Genomic DNA, 21,713 nt, shown 5'->3' on the forward strand with positions numbered 1-21,713 from the left:
TATATTTTGTTGGTTGTTGTAGCAAATTGTTTACACATCTCTCATTAGGAAAAATCCCACCAATTCCTTTCTGCCTCCCGATTGCTTTCTACAAGCAGTGGGTCCCACCTATTCAGTTGTAGAAGCAGGACCCACCACTTTTGCAAAGATGATTTAGCACTTTAGGCTTTTTGAGAAGCCTGAAATGAGTGGAAACACTCATTAATGAAAGGAGGCAGCTTGGCAGAGTTCTGTTATGTAAGCTGTGCCATACTGCCTGCTTCTAGAAACTAGTATTTTGTTTTGTGCTGCCTTGGAAGTGCTACATTATCATTTAGTAAGTGGAGAAGGCGTGATTATCTCCTGTACATCTGATTCCCAAGTTCTAGCTCTTTTGCTTTTGCCCACAAGTACTTCATCTCCTGCTGCTGCCCCCCCCTTGAATCTTTCTGCCTGTCCCCCCCACCCCCCAGAAATCACATGTCTTTCTCTCCTATGTCCTATTTTTTAAACAAATACTGGTGACCTTGGAAGATATAAGACTTTAGAGAATATGTGAATTATCATACAGAAGTGTGCGTGTTTGCCCTGTGGTTGTGAGCACTGTTTCTGGAATTCTGCTTCTGAGATGTAGTGTAGTGCTCAGAATGTTGGACTGCGCCCAGGAGATGTTGGTTTTAGTCTCTGCTTGGCCACAAAGCTTACAGGGTGACCTTGGGCCAGTCACTGACTCTCAGCCTGCAGATGAGGAAAAGACTGAGAGGAGGAGGATCATATAAGCTGCCTAGAGTCACTTAAGGGGAAAAGGTAGGATATAAATATAACTTGTTTTAGCTCATTTTACTATGAAATGTGTTGTGTAAATAACACAAGTCAATAACCTGTAGCATTTGAAGCCAAGCTCTTTATTGCATAAGCAAGCCAAATATCAGCAAGTCCATAATCACAGGCATAGTTGCTAGAAAGTAAGCCTTACTTGGAACTTACTTCTGAGTAAACATGCTTAAGATTGCCTACAGTAGCGATTGATTGGATGAGGAATATGAATTAAGAATGTTTAATTTGCAGAAATGGATACTGGAAAAATTCTTACTCCTTAGAATTGGCATATCTGCAGGACAGAATATAGTTGCATCAAAATACCTGATTAACAGAGGTATTGTGTGTAAAACAGCTTGCTTGGGTTTAACTTTGAAACTCTTTGGAGTTATATTGGTTTAAGGATGCAGCCTCTACATATTCACCCATAAATAGTTATATCACCTCTTAAAGGCTGTTCAGCTTCTATGCTTCTACTTTTATTGCACATATACAGTTATATTAATGAGTGATTATGCCAGCACGCAAGTGGAGCAGCTTTGATCAATCTTTAGAAAAGATCTGGTGCTCATAAATATTAAATGAGAACTGACTCCATAAAATTGTGCTGAAGGGGGAAATACTCTGATGTGAACTTACTACAAAAGCCTTGCATATACTCATGCTTAACAAAGTTAAGTAAGTCATGTGGCAAACCTGATGCCCTCCAGACATTTTGGCTTACATTTCCCATCAGATCTAGCCATCATAAACGATGGTGAGGGGTTATGGGAACGGTCAGCCAAAACATCTGGTATGCCTCAACTTGCTAACTGGGAAAAAACATTCCATGTCGGAAAGGAAGCTGCAGAGCAAAGTGCAAGGGGAGATGGTGGCAGAGCAGCACAGAAGTCTTCTCCTTGAGTGCTGAGCCTAGACTGATGCTAGGCCAAGACTGTGGCAAGGGGCAGGAGAGCCTACAGGCCAGTGTCCTGTATTAGCCCTAGGTAGATTGGACCCATTAAAATGACTGGAGCACAGGACAGCTGTGACTAATTTATGTTTCATTCATTTTAGTGGGTTATTCTATATAGGAGTGGCATGTAATATCACCCTTGATAAGAAACCAAGATAGTGGGGCAAGGCTTTTTCAAAGCTAGAGTTCTGACAAAAGCTTTTTCAGAAGGTGCAGGAAAACCCTGGAGATGAAGCAACAGCACCCCCTCTCTCCAGCGGCCAAGTTCTTTCTTGTAGCTCTGCAGAGCATGTGACCTGTGTAATCTGGAGAGCTCACAACAAGGTGCACAGGCCCTTGCGCTTGATTTCAAGAGCAGAAGTCATCAGCGCCAGGTTGCGGTCATTGTAAGGCGGGTAGCGTATGGTGTTGATTGACTCAAAGCCGATGCAGCGAGAGAGGCAGCCACGCAGATTAGTGAATGTGTCGAAGCTGAGCTTGCCATGGTACTTGCCAAAGCCACTGTATCCTGCAACAGAAGAAGAAAGCATGCAGATCAGATCCTGCTCCCTGACAGAGCCTTCCAGCTTGCTACACAGCCTGGACAGCCCTTCTCTTCAGTCTTCTAGCATTGTAGGTATGCCCATAAAAAGCAGGTAAAAAGAAATTTAGACTGCATTCCTGTGCACATTTGCCTAGGAAAAGCTCACTGAGCAAACTGGGACATGCATCTGAGTAAACATGCATAGGGTTGTGCTGGACTTGTAACATACGGTTAATTAAGTGTGCCATATATGGATATCGGAGGGGGATTATGTTCCATCCCTTTAAAAAAAACCTTTTTGGCAGTTTTTCTGTGGGGATGGATCATCATCCAGGGTAAAAGTGGCAAAAGCATTTGCCTGTAAGCATTATCTATGCAATGAATGTATATACTTCTGTTGGAACCTAGAAGTGCTGGGACCTGGCCTGAACAGAAATTTTGTCACACCTCGGGATTCCAAGGAATCGTGGCAAAAGAGGGTCGTGGGCCAATACAAACTGAGATGTCCCAGGAGCAAGGGGTGGCTGGCCAATTCTGACAATTGCTGTAAGTAAACTTTTCCCAGGACCAGCATGGAAGGGAGTGTGTTGCACCACTCCATCCATGCAGCATTCTGAGCTTTGGGAAATTAATTTCTGACCCAGCAGTCCCTATCACTCAGTTTGCACAGTTAAATAAGCTGTGATTTATTAAACATGGACTGCTTTGGAATGAGAGAGCATGCAGGCTCCCAACTGATTTCCCATTTCACTGAAAACACACATTCTGGGGTTGCGCTCCATGACATCCTACCCTAGAGCTCTGGCTTGCATAGGGAGAAATACCCCACAGCTTTTACCTGTGGTCTGTTCTTAAGCTTCAAGGAGTTTGCTTGCTTACTGCTCTGCACTCCCAGAAAATCATTGTAGAGAAACATTCAACCATGTGAACTTGGCCAGTGTGTCCTTAACTGTCTCTGTTTAGCATTCCTATTTGTATGCAGAAGGTTCTGGGTTCAACCCCTGGCACCTCCAAGTGGGCGAGGACAAAGTCTTTCCTGAAACCATGGAAAGCTGTTGCCAGTCAGCATCAGCAATACTGGTCTAGATGGACCAGTGGCCCGACTCAGTAAGAGGCAAATGTATGATCCACTTAATAGGATTTCTAGTCATAAGTTAGCACCAGCCTGCAGCATGATATGGCACAATGGGATACAATCAATTCCTTTCTCACATTTTCTGCACCTGGTATGTAAAGAGGCCAAGAATAGTACAGAATCCTACAAGGACTTTGACCTTCCTTGTCCCAGAGGCAATTCTCAGAGTGAGCTGGTTCAGACATAGCCTTGCATGTTCCCAGACTGAGAGGAAGGGGACAGTGATAGCTTAGGAGACAGAAGCCTAGTCATACCAATGCCGCCAAATGGTAGGTTAATCAGTGATAGTTGCATCAAAGTATCATTGCCACAAAAGCCGCCACTGCTGGTGCACGCCAACACCTGGTTCACAACCTGTGGGGAGGAAAAGAGCACAAGAGCATCAGCAGACCCTATCCATGGTCTTCCAAGCACTTGTTTAATGGGTTCCCTTTCGTAATAAGGAACACTTATTACAATTCTTTTGTAATAAGATTTTGTAGAATCTTATATAGGAAATTAGGAACAATTATTTAGGTATTTCCAGGAGCTTCCAACAATGCCTCCAAACAATTTCTATTTTGCAGAACTGTAGGGCTTTTAAAAGACAATGTAGCTGGAGAAAGAATAGTGGGGACCCTTGATTTAATACCTAATCACTTTGGGTTGTTCCTCCAAGCTCACCTCACTTACCCAAAGCTAAGTGGGTAACTTATCCAAAGAAAAATGTTACTCTGTGATGCAGCATTGCAGTTAGAGAAAGCTTTTCATTAAAATTAACAAAAGGCCAAGGTTAAAACACATTCACTGTGGGGATCGTTTAAATTAAATAAGGGATATCAAAACAGATTTCTGGTGTCTTATACTAGCATAGCAACAACTAAGATTTCTTGTGACATGTCAGGAATGATCGGGCAACTAGGAGTTCTATGTAATTTAAGACCTGCATCTACAAATTGGTTCAATAATAGATACTTCTATAACATTTTGTATCTCAAAATCAAAGAGTTTCAATTTGACAAACAAAACATAAATATCCGGCATGAATGCTTGTACAACTTTCATTCATTTCAATGATGTTTGCACAGGAAAAGTTTCCAGTAGATTGTTTTCATGCACAATTTAGGAGCATTTAATTTATTTATGTCTGGTAAGGTTAATAAGATTTCCCCTACCCCAGGGTTTTTAAAATGTTAATTTCTTTTGTTCAAAATTTCAATTATCTTCAGCACATTTAAAACTAATAGATTCAGGCTGCAGTCCTGTGCACTTACCTGAGAGCAAAACTCAACTGAATTCAATGGCTGGGTTTGCACAACATGCTAAACACTTTGAGAACTTTAATCATGCACTATGGTTAAACCTCATGTGTGCCTGACAGACAATGAGGCACAGCAGGAGTTATGTAGAAGAATGCTTTAACTTGGAGTCCTGCACTAAGCAGGGGGTTGGACCCAATGGCCCTCTGGCCCCTTCCAGCTACAATTCTATGTATCACTTTCTCCCTGCTCTTCCACCTGCATTCTTCTGTAGGATCAGGAAAAACACCTTTAATGGAAGCTTTTGCAAGCTTTCTTTCTTTTTTTAAAGAGCCAAGCCATGGCTGGCACTAAATGACTCAGGAAATGGCTGCAGAAACAAGGGGGAAGCTTTTCCAGCTGTTCCTGGGTGCTGCTTTAGCACTTTGGCATGCCTTTATGCTGCTCTTGCCAAGGCACTCCCTGGTTTTTTGATGTGACCATGGCTTATTGTGACCGGCTTCACACAGCACAATAAGCAGCCATGGGGTTTTTATCACGGTTTGCTTGCACTCTGTCTGAACCCAGTCGTGGTGAACAAACTTTGTGTCTTCTCACAGTTGTCACCCACAACCAAACACAATGCTCTGCTCTAGAGTTGCTCCTGTTACAAGCATTTAGCCAGAGAGTGTGGCGGATAGCTGCCCCCAGAGTAGCGCAGTGGTCAGTGGTATCCCAGCTCCTCCTGTTGAGTCAGGAGTCACCAGTCAGCACGGTAGGGCTGCCCTGTTCCCTGCAGCCCTTCCCTGGGAGCTAGAAGCCCTCCTGATCATGCCCCCACTTCCTGCCCTGGGGGCTTACTCCAGGCAAGAGATAGGAGCTGTGGATCAGCTCCATGGCAGAATGGGGCAGCTCCACCCAGCTGATGCTCTCCCCATTCCTGTTGGAGAGCCTTGTGTGTGTAAGTGTGAACACCAACAGTGGGCAAGAGTGCACAGCTTCCAAAGATAATGTAAGACATAAAAGACACAAAATGTTCAATCTATAGCAGGCTCCAAACATCACTGCTTAGGCTGGATCTGCCACCATCCAAGCACTAGCAGAGTCAGCTTTCCTGCACCAAAAGCTCCCTTGGCAACCATGCTAGTTGGGGTGAGGAGTTCCTGCTTTCCCGCACAGCGTTCCTAAGAGAGCAGGACTGTCTTGAAAGACCCAAACAGATCCTAAGCAACTAGCTTGCAAGGGTATCCTAAGAGACTATTTTTTAAAGTGAGAAAGCAAAAGGCATGCTTCAGTTTATTAGTAGGCATTTAGAACTCCTTGCTCTTTAAACCTTTCTCATTTAACACTAAATAGGCTGTAAGTCCATGTTCTTACTTCATTTATATTACAAAGTACACTGCCCTTCCATCAGAAATATAGACAGATAGGCAGACAACATGTTTATTATAATTGGTAGCTAGTTGTTATAAAGCTTTTGCAGCCTTATTATTAAGGTTTGTTTATGCCACTATGGATATCCAAAGCTCTTAATAACTTCCTCTGCATAGATGAAAAATTATATGGTGATTCAGTTCACCTACTGTAAGCTCACTTCAAAAGTCATCATGTACCTGCAGAGAAGAGGACATTCCACTTATCTTTACATACTAGGGGTAAGATGCTGCTACTATGGATGCAGTTTTCATGGAGGATAAGGCTATCAGACTACTAGTTGCACAGCAGCTGGACAGTAAGCCTCTGTATCAGTTGCTGGGGAAAATGAGTAGGAGGCTGCTATTAGATTTATGGCCCACAAACAGCTGGTAGGCAATGAAGGTTAGGCTGGATTAACTAGGCCTTTGATTCAGCATAGCTTTTCCTGCATTCTTCATTGCAGAGCTCTAGGTTAAAAAAAACAAGCCTGTGAGTTCCAGAGTTTATTGGGGCAACTCTGGCAAAGATGTGTGTCACATATGGGCCTAGTTTTCAGAATTACCATCCAAATACCAATTTTTAAATTACCAATTTTTAAAATAGCATACCCATTTCAATTCTTCAGCCCCAGTTGTTATTTAATTTTTCCTTCACTCTAGGGATTAGATGGGAAGAGACGTGTCCATAGTACGAATTCTGAACTGCACATATGTTAGTTATTTTTCAAACAACTGTACACTACTTAATATGCATAGCTGGATTGTTTGTAAATAAAGAAAAGCTTTGGTGGGCATATGCTAACTCGCATATGGTCACCCTTTACCATGGCCAGATGCAAGGAGAGAGAGAGAAGGTTCTTGCACCTTGAATAGTTCTATAGAAGAGAGATTTTTAGGAAAGGTAGTTTACCATGCAAGCAATACCTGCCAAAGTTCCTTTTTTTTGTACAACTATGCAAGTTGCAGGAGTCTTGTCTTCTTTTGCACCTGCCCATCATATGACATCTACCTTCATGGCACAAATACAGCCTCCTCTTTCTCATTGGAATGGCAGTCCTATTTGTATTTATTTCAATTGTATGCTGTCCCATAGCCCATCAGCAGGCCCTCTGGGCAGCTCACAAACAGAAACAATGTAACATAACTATAACAAAATAATACCATCTAAAACCACATAAAATCCAACTAATATAAAGTGAGAAAACACTTTCTCCTATCTACTTGCTTCCCTGGGAGGGAAACTTGCCTCTGAATAGATAGGCTTAGGATTGGGCTCGAAGTCTCCTTTAACCCAGTGGGATTTGCATTTCAACAAGCAAGTACTTATACAGGTTTGCCACACTAAAGCAGAGGTGCAGCATGCCGACTTGCCACAGCCCCACTGCCAGCCGTAATGCCACTGGTCTTGGGAGCAGCTCTGTTGGCTTCGCCTTTGCTTGCACATGTTTTGAAAGTAGTGTGGGAGCTTGCTATTTGTCAGCCTGGCTGGGTAGTGATTTTTAACCCTCCTGAGCTTCTTCAAGTAAGGCAAGCTACAAGTCTAGCAAGCATACCTTGTAGTTACGGGAGAAAGCATAGATAGCCAGTGGGCGTTCCCTGCAATTGATGAAACGGATGGCCTCATCTAAGTCCTGCACGGTGATAATGGGCAAGATGGGCCCAAAAATTTCCTCTTGCATGACTGGCTCCCATTCCTTCACATCAGCCAGCACTGTGGGAGCTGTGGGCAAAAGATCTCATCAAGTCATGCCGTCCTTCCATACCACCGCCATACTTTCCTCCCATCCAGCTAAGCTCTTGCCTTTCTTCATGGCAGCCCATCCATAAATGCAGGGCTTTCTTCTTGCTGCCTTAACCCTCATCTGCACAGGCAGAGCACTGCACAGCAAGCTTCCTCAATGGCACAGGGCCTCCCCACCAGCAGTCCACTTACCGATGTAACGGTCACGCTCATCTGTCTCTCCACCCATGACCACTCGGCCACACTCCAGCAATGCCCGGACGCGCTGGAAGTGCTTATCGTTGATCATGCGGGCGAAGTCGGGTGAATCCTGGGGGTTGGTGCCATAGAACTCACGGATCGCCTGGCGTAGGCAGGGCATCAGCCTCTCCTGGGTTTCAATGGTGCAGATCACATAGTCCGGTGCAGTGCAGTTCTGGCCAGCATTGAAGAATTTCCCCCATACTATTCGGTTGGCTGCATTCTGGAAATCGCAGCACTTATCCACATAGCAGGGACTTTTGCCCCCCAGCTCCAGAGTCAGTGGTGTCAAGTGTTCGGCTGCTGCAGCCATGATGATCTTTCCCACATGGGTGCTCCCTGCAGTGGCATGGCAACATTAGGGGCAGTAGTCACAAAGAAATGCACAGGCGACACCCAAAACTCCAGTCCCACCTCTTGTATCAAGGCAGCATACATTTTATGCTTAGAAAGGAATTATGGAACCGTCTAAGAGCAACACTTTATTCCTTTCAGGTTATCAAATACTATTAATTAGTATTGAAATAGTTATTAAAATAGGATTCACAAGAGTGAGCAATGCAATTTTGCTCAGGTTTTATGCATTAAAAAATCTGTCCATGTATACAAAGGATTTCAAGGACAGTCTTTCATAAAATCAAAGAAATGTCCATCCATTATATTCTATTTGAAGAATAACCCTTCTGGGCTGAAGCCTGTGATTTTTAACTGTTCCATTTATTTGCTGCTACAAGTATTTGTAGTGCAGAGCACTGAGAAGCCACACACATTGTTATAATTGTGCTATAACTTGTAAAAAAATATCCAGGATATTGCATTACTGATGAAAATAACTCGGGAGGCAATCCTATGGCCTCTCAACATTATCTGGGAGACCATAGGATTTTTTGGAGTCAGGGCACTGGAGAACCACAATGCTCAGACTCCAAAGGCTGAGCCCTCGCCCCATTCCCTTGCAGCTGACACAGAAAGAATCACACTAGCTCCCCTCCCAAAGGTCTAAACTGGGCTTTGGAGGGGGGAAAGTGGGCATGTCAGCGGGAGAAGGCTGGGCTGTGCAGTTGTGGCAGTTCTAATCAGTGCCTCAGCCTCTTTCCCTTTCCTCCCTGGCACTAAATCTACATGGCTGAAAATGGCCATTTAGATACAATGCAGGAGGTGAAGTGCCACAGCAGCAAAGACTGCTGCTGTCAGTCGCACCTTCGGCTGAATGCTCAGAAGCTTCTGAGTTCAGAGGATTGTAAGTGTCTGCCATGGGGGTACCAGGATCGCATCCTTACTTTTGAAGAAGCTACCCAGGAAAACAACCAGATCTGCTGAAAGACAGTCCCTGTTCTTAAAGCTCTTGAATAATACTTGTCAAGATAAAGGTACTGCCTGTGCTTCCATTTCTTTTTTTGGCCTGTTTCTTTCTTTTTGTTGTTTGCAAATTATAATGATTGTAAACTGTTGTAAATGGTGATGTTATCTTTGTTATGAGTTTTAATAATACACATTTTCATAGATTTTCTTCCTTCCTTCATTGATGCATTATAATTTTGAAGGTAAAAATATTTTACAAAAAGACAATAAAGGGGGCGAACAAGGAAAAGGACAAGTATTTTTGGATAAAGAAACAGAAACTGCTAGACCTGGGATATGCATTTCTGCCACAAACTGATACCACACTCCCAAGACAACTGGAATATTGTCCTGATCCCTTTTTGTTCCTGTATCTTCACCAAAGATCGGTAATATATTTTCAAACTTTGCATTGCCACCATAAAAGGTAGAAAAATTATCTTTAGAGTAGCAGCTGGGCTGACAGATGACCCATTACAAAGTTTAGGGGCAAAGGGCAAGATACAAAATATCCAATGTGCTATACTCCCTGTTATGTAACATGTTAGCTATGGAAACCTGCAGAATATACAGAGACCCATTTGCTATTTGACCTGTCCGGGCATAGAAATGTTATCAGTATGGGAGCTAAAGTTGAAGAACCACAACAATGCGCCAGGGACTGGTTTGGCAGCTGCTTTCTAAAATCAGAGGTGGTAGGGCTCAGGCATCTGAATCACATGGTATAAGTCAGAAGAAGCCTGAACCCGGCCTTCTCCAACCTGGGGTCATCTAAAAGGGTGCTGCCAGAACTCCCATAATTCCCATCAACAGTGGCTGGGAATCATGGAAGTTGCGGTACAACACATCTGGGGGGTTCCAGGTTGAGGAAGGCTTTCCTCCTCCCCAAGTAATTATCCAGGCGGGGGGAGCTCACTGTAGTTATTCAGGTGGGAAAGGTATTCTCCGTGTTCTCTGTGTATCTTCACCTGTTCCTGGACTGAGGATAGCAATACGTGACACACCGGGGTGAGGCCCTGGCTGAAATGAAGCTGTGATGCCATCTGTCTGCTGGTAGACACAATGTGCAAACAGAGGTGGCAGAGTGGCCAAGAGCCAACATGATCCTAAAGAAAGGCAACTTTGCTGCTCCAAGATTCAGTTGCCAAACCAGCCTGAATCCCAGAGGATGATCTTGAGCAAATAACTCTCCAATCTGTACAGTATGAAAACTGCATTACTTTACAGGGTTTTGTGGATATGTAACGTTCAGGGCGCTTTATTTTGTAAGTACTACATGTTATACTATGGCTGGTAGTATTATAAGCAATTATAAGTTTAAAAGGGAAATCACCTGTAAAGAAGATATAATCCAACCTGTTCTCCAGCAACTTGCTCGTCATTTCATGGTCACCTGTTACTACAGCAATGGTGTCCTGTGAAATAGGGAGACAGTTCGTACCTGGTCAGATTGCATTCATGTACACGGGCTGTTCTCTCTTTGCAGCTCTGCTTGAGGAAAAGCTTCCTGGGGCTCAGTTACAACACCCTTGGATTTATAGAGAAAAAGGAATCATGTCTGGCCTTCACCTACGGGAAAGGTAAACCCCATCGTCCGACAGTGAACCTGTTCTCTCTGCATGTATCCCACTACCTTTTCTGCACTGTTACATCACGGATGTGCTGTCTTAGTCAGATAAATGAACTGGCAGGAATCACAACTTTTATGCTTAGAAATCACTGTGACCTAGAAGTTTGTAGAATCCATTTAGGGGGGAAAATAGAGTCCCACAATCAAACAATCAGATCTAGGTGCAAAAGACATACACTTGGAATTAAAGAAATTTGAACACAGGATTGAATTCAGTTTCAGAAGCTCTTCTGGGCAACGTTCCAGTGATGGGGAAGGCCAACATTGAAAGGGACAGGACCAAAATGCCAGCATATTTTAATGTAAAGCTCTTAATTATGCCTTAGAAGAGGCACACCACCTTTCCCTCCTTTTGGTGGCAGGAGCACAAGAGGCAGGACGCCAACAGACAACTAGTGAGGGAGAGCCACCAAATGACATGCAGAAGGAGGCATGGCGGTCTGGAGAACCCTAGAGAGTCTGAACAGGACCCCAGGTAGGCTGATTTTGGCTGCCAGGCCTGAGCTGCAACCCCTCTACTCTACTAGTTACCCAGAGAGCTACCAGTAGATCCAGCTCTACCTTCTGATGAGCCCTATTGCATGTGACCGGAGTCACAGGCACGCACACCTCAAATTGCAGTGTGGTTTCTTCCTGCCAGCCCCCTCCTGAGAGATGGGATTGATGCTTACCGCTACATATGCTACCCTCATTCCTTCCGCACGAGGCAAGTGAGACCACCTTAATGTTCAGGAATGAAAAGAAGGCAGGTAAGTGAGCATCTGCTAGGTTTGGCTAAAGAATACAAGGCAGGCTTGGGGCTGAGGAACTCACTGGGTCAAGATAGCAAGACAGTGCTTCAGCAAGGAGCCTTTCAGTGCTGCTGCTGCTCTCTGCAGGTTTGATAATCACACAGTTTCCTGGTGGAAGAAAAGACCATATGATCAAGATAGCAAGAGATACAAACCCACCATCTAGCCAGCAGAAGACACTGTAAAGAGACTGGAAACCACGGGGTAATACATGGCAGCCCTGAGGGGCTGCCTGACTTACCAGCTGCAATGGCCCCCACCAGGGGCACTAATATAGTATTGATGGGGAGATTATAGACGCCAATAATGAGCACCACACCATAGGGGTCCTTGCGGATGAAGGCAGAATCAAACTGGGTGGCCTACAAAGGGGTGAAGGCAGGAACATTCATGAATCAAGTGGAGCAGAGAGAGAAATGATACAGCAGGCCGCAGAATGGAAGCACTTGCTTGGCCGCAGAGGTCTCAGCCCACTGCTTTCCTGATTAGTCTTTGGTCTGCACTTTCCTCCCCATCAAACACAAAGCTGCCCTTTCCCCCATGCGAGGCCACACTCCTTCCCTCTCCGCTTGACCTCCTTACTAGGTTCTTGGAGACGCTTTCATCCTTCATCCAGTGCTGCAGGTTGTTCAGGGCATTGTTTATTTCATTCTTAGTTAGGGCAATCTCTGAGATCTCTGCTTCAAAAGGGGGCTGTGGAGACAAAGCAACAAAAACGAAGGTGTGACGGTTGTCCAAGCGCCTCGTCATGCGGCAACTGTTCTGGCTTGTCTGACCCGGAGGAGAGTTGAGGGTGACCACTCTCACCTTACACAGGTCTTCATGCAGGGCTTTCAGGATATCCTCCTTCCTCTCCTCTAGGAAGCGACCCAGAGCCTCCAGCTGCTCTTTCCGATACTCCATAGGGCGTGTTTTCCCAGATAACCATGAGGCACGCAGACAATCCACCAGGCGAGCATAGGGGTTTGAGCTGGGGAGAAAGCAGATGCTCAAGGAATCAAGGAGCTGGGGCAGGGCACCCCCGACACATGGGTCATCCTCCTTGGAGGTAACAAGGGGCGGGTTCTTCTCAGTGCTACCCCTTCCTCAGTTGCGCAAAGATCTCTCCACTGACACCGCGTTGGTAGCAACATTATCATCTTTTTGGCATCATGAAAAGCACTACTTCCATGCTTTCAGCGATGCAACATGCCAGGTTTTTAAACAGAGCTAACTAGCTTTTCACACTATTACTGAAACTGTTTTAGGTGTTTAAACTGTTCTAAATTTTATTTACTGAATGCTTATGCTGCACTTTATGCTATACGCTGTTATCGTATCCATATTCGGTAAACTATGTCTTTTCATTGCCTTTTTATTGTTTTGAAATGTTTTATGCTATTTTAAATTAATTTTCATTCTTGTAAATGTTTTGATCTATTTTATTTTAGGGTTAGGGTTAGGGTTAGGGTTTATTTTTATTTTATTTTGTTTTATAATTGGTTGGAAACCGCCCTACCAGCTTTGGCTATGGGTGCTACAGAAATTATTTATTATTATTCCTCTTATTATGAACTAGTCATTAGGTGGCATAGAAATTAAATGAAATAAAGTCTACAGCAATAAGGCACAATGCCCATAGCTATTTCATCCTTGATGGATATCTGCTTCACCTTTCTTCAGTTGTGCAGCCAAGGGAACCACCAGCACAGCAGGCAAAGTTGACAGGACGCTGCCGTGCTTCTAAGAAGGGCCAGCACAATGCCTTCCCCCCGCACTTCACCCTCGCCAGAGAGTAGTATGTCATCATGGTGAGAGAAACAGGTATCACACCATATTTTCCTCACAAATTCAGCAGGTAACATCCAGATATTCTCAAGCGTTTTCCTTCCTGTCTAGAACCAAACTCAAAAACAGCAACAGAGGAATACAAGTACTACTGCAACACAATGTTGCAGCATATTGACTCCCTAAGAGGAGTACTTCTGTTCCTAAAGCTTCAAAGAGTGCCAGCCAGAGAGCAATGCCCTCCACCAAGATATCATAAACCGTAAGGGACTCAAGGAAACTACCCCATTGGCCTCTCCAGCTGATTTCCACTATTTTCTGCTTGTTTACTAACTGACACACAGGAGTGGCTGCAGGTGAACTGGTAAAATAGTTTGCTTCATGGGTTTGAGTTTTGTGCTTCAATCATTTTATTCTGCGCTCTTGGAAATGCAAGGCTGTGGTTTCATTTATGCATTCAATCCATCTCATATTTCAACTTCCTCTTCCTCCTTCTTTGTGAGGCAGTGGCTGTGCTGAACCGGTGCTTGGCCGAGGTAAGGGAATGGATGAGGGCCAATAAACTGAAACTCAACCCAGACAAGACGGAGGTCCTGTTGGTTGGCGGATCGGGCTTCGGAGAGGGTGGATTTGACCTGGTCCTGAATGGTGCAACACTCCCTCTTAGGGATAAGGTCCGCAGCTTAGGAGTACTCCTCGACCCGGAGCTTTCTTTGGAAGCTCAGGTGACAGCGGTGGTGAGGAACGCCTTCCTTCAGCTTCGGCTGATTAATCAGCTGCGCCCCTACCTGGAGTACGACTGCCTGGCGACAGTGACACACGCGCTGGTGACTTCCCACCTAGACTTCTGTAACGCGCTTTACGTGGGGCTTCCCCTGAAGACAGTCTGAACACTTCAATTGGTGCAAAATAGAGCTGTCAGGTTGCTGACGGGGACGGGGCGTTATGCTCACATGACTCCAGTCCTCCGTCAGCTTCACTGGCTTCCCACTGAAGCCCGGGCCCAATTCAAGGTGTTGATTATGACCTATAAAGCCCTAAACGGCTTGGGTCCTGGCTACCTGAACAAGCGCTTATGTCCGTATATGCCCGACCGCCCTTTGAGATCTGTGGGAGAGTCCCTTCTCCGGGAACCCTCCATGAAAGAAATTAGGAGGGCAAGTACTCGGAGGAGGGCTTTCTCTGCAGTGGCACCCAACCTATGGAATTCACTCCCCAAAGAGGTCCGCCTGGCACCATCGTTACTGGTTTTTCGGCGCCAGGTAAAGACCTTTTTATTTAAACATCATTTTAATTGTTAAAACATATGATCTGGCCAGGGCAACTTCTTCCTTCTCTTTCTCCTCCTATATTTTTATTTACTTATTTTATACTGATAATTTTAATTTTATATTTGTAAATCAATGTATTTTTTGTATTTTTGTATTTAATGGTAATTTAGTATGTACTATTGTATTTCAATGTATTTTATCGTGTTGTAAGCCGCCCCGAGGTTTCGGCAAGGGGTGGCATAGAAATGTTATAATAATTATTATTATTATCATTATCTTCTCCGATGAATCCTGATGCTCCGAAAGTACAACAACTGCAGTGTCATCATTTTTGCTCCCAGGGAAAGTTCTGGCTTGACCTGTTTGTCTTTCTGCCAGTCCAGAGCATTTGCAAAGTTTCTCCTCTAGCAGCACCATGTTTCAAAGGCATACATTTTCTTCTTGTCAGCTATTTTCACTCTCCAGTTTTCACACCCATACATAATGATCGGAAATACAATAGTGTAGATGATCTTGTCCTTGTTCTCCAGTGAAACATCCTTACATTTGATAATCTTTTCTAGTTCTTTCCATTGCTGTACTTCCAAGTCTCAATCTACTCATTTCTTGGCTACTATCTACATTTGAATTGATAATTGAGCCAAGGTATGCAACATCTTTACCAGTTCATGTTCCATAAATCAATGATCTTCCAGTGATAAAGATTAGACTATTGCATCAATTTTTAACAAATCTCTTTAAAACAGCAGAGAGCAATTATAGCTACTCTTACTTCAGAAGAGAGAGTAACTTTTCCATATAGCCCAACCACACTTTAATAGAAGCCAAAGAAGTCCTTCTCATTTGCCCTCCTTTGAAGGGAGATAAGTAAACCTTTTCCCAACGTTTCAGGAATGCATTGCTGTCAGGGGTCTGCCAGGCCTCACCACTACAAGGCTTTTAGAAGGCTCTGAAAATATATTTGCTTATTTATTTACCTTGTTTGATTTAGTTTGATTTTTATATACCACTCCATAGGATCTGGGTGGTTTACAAGAGATTAAAACCAACAGTAGTTAAAATTTCAACTAAAAATGCACCTATTTAATAAAACTAACCTGGGAATGCCTGACATAAGAGACACATCTTTAACTTCTTGAAGGTAACAGTCTAGAATATCTGACATCTCTCTCCTGTCACATCATTCCATAGATGTTTCCCTTTTCATTGGACTGGGTTGCAGCTGCAGTTATGTGCCATAGGCTTGGCTTATGCTGATGTCTCTTCTTGGCATTTGTTTTTTCAAATATTTACTTTTTAATTACCACATCCGTTTTCATTATGTGGATGTTATTGTTGTTGGCTTCTGCCTTGAAAAGCAGCCAAGAAATACCTTAAATAAATGCAGAGTGAATTATCTGCCATTAAATCCAGCAACCGATGCCCATAGAGAACAGATCCATGGAAACGATAGAAGAAGGTCTTGCCTTTTACTGGCTGAGTTACACTGGTATGTCTGGACAGAATCAATACATAGCAATATGGGTGTTTCATTAATCTGTTCAAAGCTAAAATATGTTTGGGTTGTACTGCCACAGGAAGCAAAGATACCTGCCTTTAGAACAAGTTCTCTGGCACTATATTTATATAAGCACCCCACGTTCATTAAGTCAAAGACCTAGCAACCCCTCTCAATCACAAATCTGACTTAGCATCTCATTTTGCCTCATAAGCACATGCATGAAGGGTGGAAGCTGTTCCCTGTTCCAGAGTTGTGACTGTGACAGATTGCTCAAGAATGTTCAGGACGGTGTAAACAATCCCTGGTGGGTGCCCTAGAATATAGGGCTGGTCTAGACAGAAATCATGCATCCACACTTACACAAGGAACCACTGAACCAAAGGAGAAATCGCAACCAGCAGATCTTTCTGAACATGGCGTAAGGAAATTATGGAAGTAGACACTCAGCGAGTAAAGGAGGAATCCCTCACTCCACGTCTTGGCCAGGCCAAGCACCTGCTGATAAGCCATTTAAGCCATTTTGACTAGGCATATCCTAGCTCTTGCATTGCACTCCGGTGCAGTCAATCCAAAAGCCCTCACTAGAATTAGGATTGCGAGGGGGAAATGGAATCAAAGATGTTCAACACATGAGGGGGGAACCAGGCTGAAAAGCCTGCCTTAAGTGCTGGAGTTCTCAGGTTAGAGAGGGACGCTTGAAGTTCCAGATTCCTGATTGCACTTTTAGCTCTGCCACTGCCCCTTGTTAAAAAAAAGCACAGACAAATTGCAAATAATTCCTCATCCTGTCCTAATTAAAGCACTTCCTACTGATCTTAATTTTGCCTGGATGTATCTTGTTTCCCCATCCTTCATTAGTGACCAAGTGCAGCAGCTTAGGCTCCAGTTAGAAAAAGCAGGTCAAGTGAGCTAATCTTTCCCTGGACAGGAGAAACCTCTGCAAACCAGCCCTGAGATCACAATGGGTTTATTCAATGTTAGTCCATTGAAATGAATGGAACTTTTGACTCTGGATACAGTCCACCTTCTCCCCCAGAAGCCCTTCCCTAGTAATCCAAAGTTGTGGTTACTCAGTAAGGACACTACACCTGTTCAGAGGTGTTCACCAATATGGATTCTAGGATTGAGTCCATCCTCAATCAACAACACTGAGGTATCAAAGTAACACAGAATTTAGTTAATAAACCAGCAGACTGAGGTATAATTAAACTGACTGTTCATGTCAGGCAGATGAAATGCAATCGCTGAGCAGGCCGCCAGTCTTATTGTTAGGAACCAGTAGCTGTTTAAAACAATTAGGTTCCTCATGATAGCTGTGGAAAACCACAACCTGCTTTGGAAAAGCCAGTATGGAGTAGTGGTTAGAGGGCTGGACTGGGACTCAGCTCATCTAAGATCTAATCCCACTTGGCCATGAAGATAACTGGGTAACTTTGGGCTACTTATGGAGTCTCAGCCCAACCTAACCCATCTCACAGGGTTGTTGTGGATAAAATAGAGAGGAAGAGAAGGATTATGCAAATTTCCTTGGGTTCCTTGCAGGTAAAAGGGCAAGATGTAAACACAGCATATTATAAATTATAAGAGATCTTTGCAAATGATGGTGTCATGACTGCTAAAGGGAGTGATTTTGGAGCAATCCATACAGTGTGCTTGAATAAATAAGTGATGGGCCTTCTTTACAAAGCTGACCTTTGTTACAACAGAGTGCAATATTGCTACAATATATAATACAAAGGCAACAGCCTCTCATACTTCTTGAACAGAATTAGAAAGAAGAGAATTAGTACCATGGAAATAAGTTTTACATATGGCCAAAGGACCTGCACTCTGGCAGAGATATTTTTTCTCTTAGTTATACCAATAAGTGCATGGCCAGCTATACCTACACAAGAAACTCAACATCTTGTGAAAAAGAATATTAAGCTTGGATGCTGTATTCTGGTGTTCCCCAACCTGACAACCTTCAGAAGTTTTACACTCCAAATCCCAGAATTCCTCATTTACCCAGTAGCCATGCTGGCCAGAGTAAAAGGTCAGAAACTCTGGATGGCATTACATTGGGTAAGGCAGCGGTATACTGACTTCAGTGTTGTGGATTAATATCTCTCCAACCCAATTCCCAACTGAAATATTTTAGAATATATTAGATGGTTCAGGATGAAGAAGAGGGAAGAATGACAGACAAGAAGGATGAAGCTAAGTGGAGATTAACTCTATAAGGCCCTTTTGAAAATCTCTACAACCTCTTCTTTTTCTTTAAAATATACACTGCACACATCTGGGACTTTGTCAAACAATGCTCACAAATTTTCCAATGTTCCCCAAACCTCAAGAATTTTAAAGATGTATTTGAAAAGCGATAGTTTCCAGGCAGGGAAACTCTAAGAACATAGAAGATTCTATGCTTTATGACACAAACTTTATATAGCCTTGTGTATACAATTGCTTTGTTTGTAATTATTTAAAATACTATTAGGTAGAAGTGCTATTATTCTATCATGGACAGGCTTTCTCAGTAGCTCATTTCTTCAGCAAAATTTAGTTCATACCACATTTAGGATTACACCTTTAAAACTGAAAGGATTTCTACAAGTTTTATATTTGTGTTGCTTGTCCTATGAAATCAGTCACTATCATTAATGATTCATTAACATAGCGAAGATCCTTTCAGGTAGTGCTTAACTGAGCAACAGCGTTGCTACTTTTTTCCTGGCAAAGGCTCTGTACCTTTTGCACAACATATAATTATTAAGTGCAAATAAATTTTAGAAGGACAGCGATGCAAAGATAGGAGGAGGCTGCACCTGTTGAATTTTTACCTGCTATGTCATTCTGCTAGGCACAGAGCATCTTTTGGGGCAGGGGGAGGTTGCTACACTATCCCAGCTCCAATTCCAGGAGTCTTTGCCATGTGCTCCTCCCCTCTCCCTTATTCCCATGAAGGCTGAAACCCTACATACATTTACAAGAACCCCATTTTAGCTGTCCCGCTTTCAAGGTAACGTGCATGGGATTTAGCTGTTATGTGACCCTTATTAACATACTTTCTTCAGTCTCTGATTTTGCAGTTTTAACATTTTGCATCCCCTGAACAAAATAGAAAATACCAGTTCCTTACCTAGAAAATGCCTCGTCTTGGCTGGGAAGTTCCTGGATTTTGTGCTGTTGTCTCCTGTTCTGTTGCTCTGCAGAGCAATTCTGGCTGCCATCACTTTGGTTGGGACCTTCCTGCCCTATGATTTGCTGGCCTCCAGACACACCTTTCTGCATGTCGTTCCTTTGGAGGGGAATTTCTTGGAATTTCTGTTGTATTTGCTGCACGGAGAATGTGTTCTGTGTGTCTTCACTTTGGTTGGGTTCCTGAGCTGTGTGTTGTTGCTGTAGGTCCCAAAGTCCTGAGAATACACTCTGCACTCTTTCACCAGCTGGAAAGAGAGAAGCAAATAATCACGAACACTTTCTGGCTACTATATATTCTTCGTGGTTGTTTGGCTACCAATTAGAATTATCACCACCTCCTCTTCCTCCTCCTGAAAAGGAGGAATATATTCTGTTCCTGCAGTTGTGTTGACTCAAGTGGACCTTGCTTTCATTTGAGTTATCCAGTGCCCACAAAACCAAAACAATGGCACATTCTGTATTAAAGAGGGCAGGGTCTGCCATGCTGGCCCAACACATTTCAGAGCATCCTCCACTATTCACCTATAATCATATGATGCACTTCCAATGCCCCTGAGTATTTTCTGGGCCCACCTAGATGTCCCATAAAATGTCAGTTAACCTGCATTAGTGGAGCAGACAATGAGTGAGTCAGAATTGCAGTGGCAACGTGTAATGTTTGGTGTGATTTTCTGGCTTGATACTACCATTCAGGTTCACTTGCCAGCCCTGCTCTTTGGCCACCCAAGCATAGGCATCAGCCCAAAGCCAGTCGAGTGTGCTTTGTGTGGCCAAAGAGCTTGTTGTGCAGTGCAGACCATTTATTTTCTGTCCCTCCACTTTCTCTGTTTGTGGACAATTGCGGTCATCATTTGCTGCTCTAAAACAATCTAAAACAACATCTCCCCAGTTCAAGCATAATATTCAAAGCACAACTTCACATGGGCTTCTGATTTTGTGCCCTGTGGCTGACCTTGCCTCTTTTGATATCCAGAACTAATTAGTCTTTATTAAAAAAAATAAATAAAAAAAATCCAGCAACAGATAAAGGGACTTGTAATCAGGAAGCTTGGTAGCCACCTGAAAACACTAAACCAAATTAAGCTCTCTGTTCAATAGTGGTAGAGATTGCAATTATTCTATGTAATTATTTTTAGCTGGCACTCAATTTATCATGAATTTTATAGAAGCTTTAATCTTTAATTTTATAATTGCCTGCGCAATCTCATACATCTGCATGAGCAATCCTATATGACGATCAGTATCTTTATAGTGGCAATTTATTTACTCAGGGCCACCCAGTGAATTCAAATTGAGTAATGTTTTGAACCCAAACCCTCAGAACATTCTAGAAACATATCATGTGACCGATTGTGGTTAAACTAGCATCCCTATATTCAGGGATGCTGATTTTCTTGAAAATTTTGAACATGAATATTTCCAGGAAAATTTCTCAGTGTCCTAAATAGAGATCTGATTTAATATGACTGAAATATTAAACATACTGGTTCCAGTTTACCCCTTTACCTATAAATTGACTGTGTGAGGTTAATTACACTTTGAGACTGCCCTGTTTGACTGGCATTATATCCAACCATTATTATGTTATGAATTAATTTTATGAAACAATGCATTTTTTAAACAATGATGTTTCCCATGGAAAGGTAAAGCAATAAAAATCTATGCATCACTGCACTGTTGAAACATAGAAACAGAGAGAGTCAGAAGGGGTCTCCTGGGCCACCTAGTCTGACCCCCGGCTCCAGCCAGCTCCACTCATGACATGCCTACCATGTGCATGTCCAGCCTATCCTTGAACACCCTCACCAATGGGGCTTCAACCACCTCCTATGGAAGCCCATTCCATACCCAAGGGGTCCTAACAGTCAAGAAGTACTTCCTGGCATCTAAATGGAACCTTGTTTCCCTGATCTTCGCTATGTTGGAGCGCATCCTGCCCTCCTCTGCAGGGGAGAACAGGTCTCCCCACAACCTGCGTGTGATACCCCCTCACATATCTATATGTTACCAACAGATCCCCTCAGAGTCTCCTCTTCTCCAGGCTGAAAAGACCCAGTTCCCTCAGTCTTGCCTCATATGGCTTTCCCTACATCCAGCCACCATCCTTGTGGCCATATACTGCACCAATTCCAGCCTGGCTATATCCTTCCTGTAATGTGGAGCCCAAAACTGAACTCAATACTCCAGTTGCGGGCGCACCAGAGT

The 21,713-nt window shown here is 43.4% G+C and overlaps 1 protein-coding gene across 1 annotated transcript; it reads right to left on the minus strand.

Annotated features, from left to right (window-relative positions):
• Positions 1–1,956: 1,956 nt before the first annotated feature.
• Positions 1,957–12,810, minus strand: ALDH3B1 (aldehyde dehydrogenase 3 family member B1). The gene is made up of 8 exons (XM_044438236.1): positions 12,369–12,810; positions 12,028–12,148; positions 11,809–11,894; positions 10,699–10,780; positions 7,977–8,363; positions 7,597–7,763; positions 3,666–3,765; positions 1,957–2,261 (listed from the first exon to the last, which is right to left on the minus strand). Exons 1-8 carry the CDS (start codon positions 12,687–12,689, stop codon positions 2,068–2,070), a joined length of 1,458 nt encoding a protein of 485 aa, XP_044294171.1. The 5' UTR covers positions 12,690–12,810; the 3' UTR covers positions 1,957–2,067.
• Positions 12,811–21,713: the final 8,903 nt, after the last annotated feature.

Source organism: Varanus komodoensis, unplaced genomic scaffold, assembly GCF_004798865.1.
Source record: "Varanus komodoensis strain SLA01 unplaced genomic scaffold, ASM479886v1 scaffold32, whole genome shotgun sequence".
NCBI lineage: Eukaryota > Metazoa > Chordata > Lepidosauria > Squamata > Varanidae > Varanus > Varanus komodoensis.

Coding starts and splice junctions, on each gene's coding strand:
- ALDH3B1 (XM_044438236.1), bottom strand. CDS start 12,689: ATGGAGTATCGGAAAGAGCAGCTGGAGGCTCTGGGTCGCTTCCTAGAG. Junction 3,766..7,596: donor CTTTCTCCCGTAACTACAAG/GTATGCTTGCTA, acceptor TCCTCCCCACAG/GTTGTGAACCAGGTGTTGGC. Junction 2,262..3,665: donor CCTACCATTTGGCGGCATTG/GTATGACTAGGC, acceptor CTTCTGTTGCAG/GATACAGTGGCTTTGGCAAG.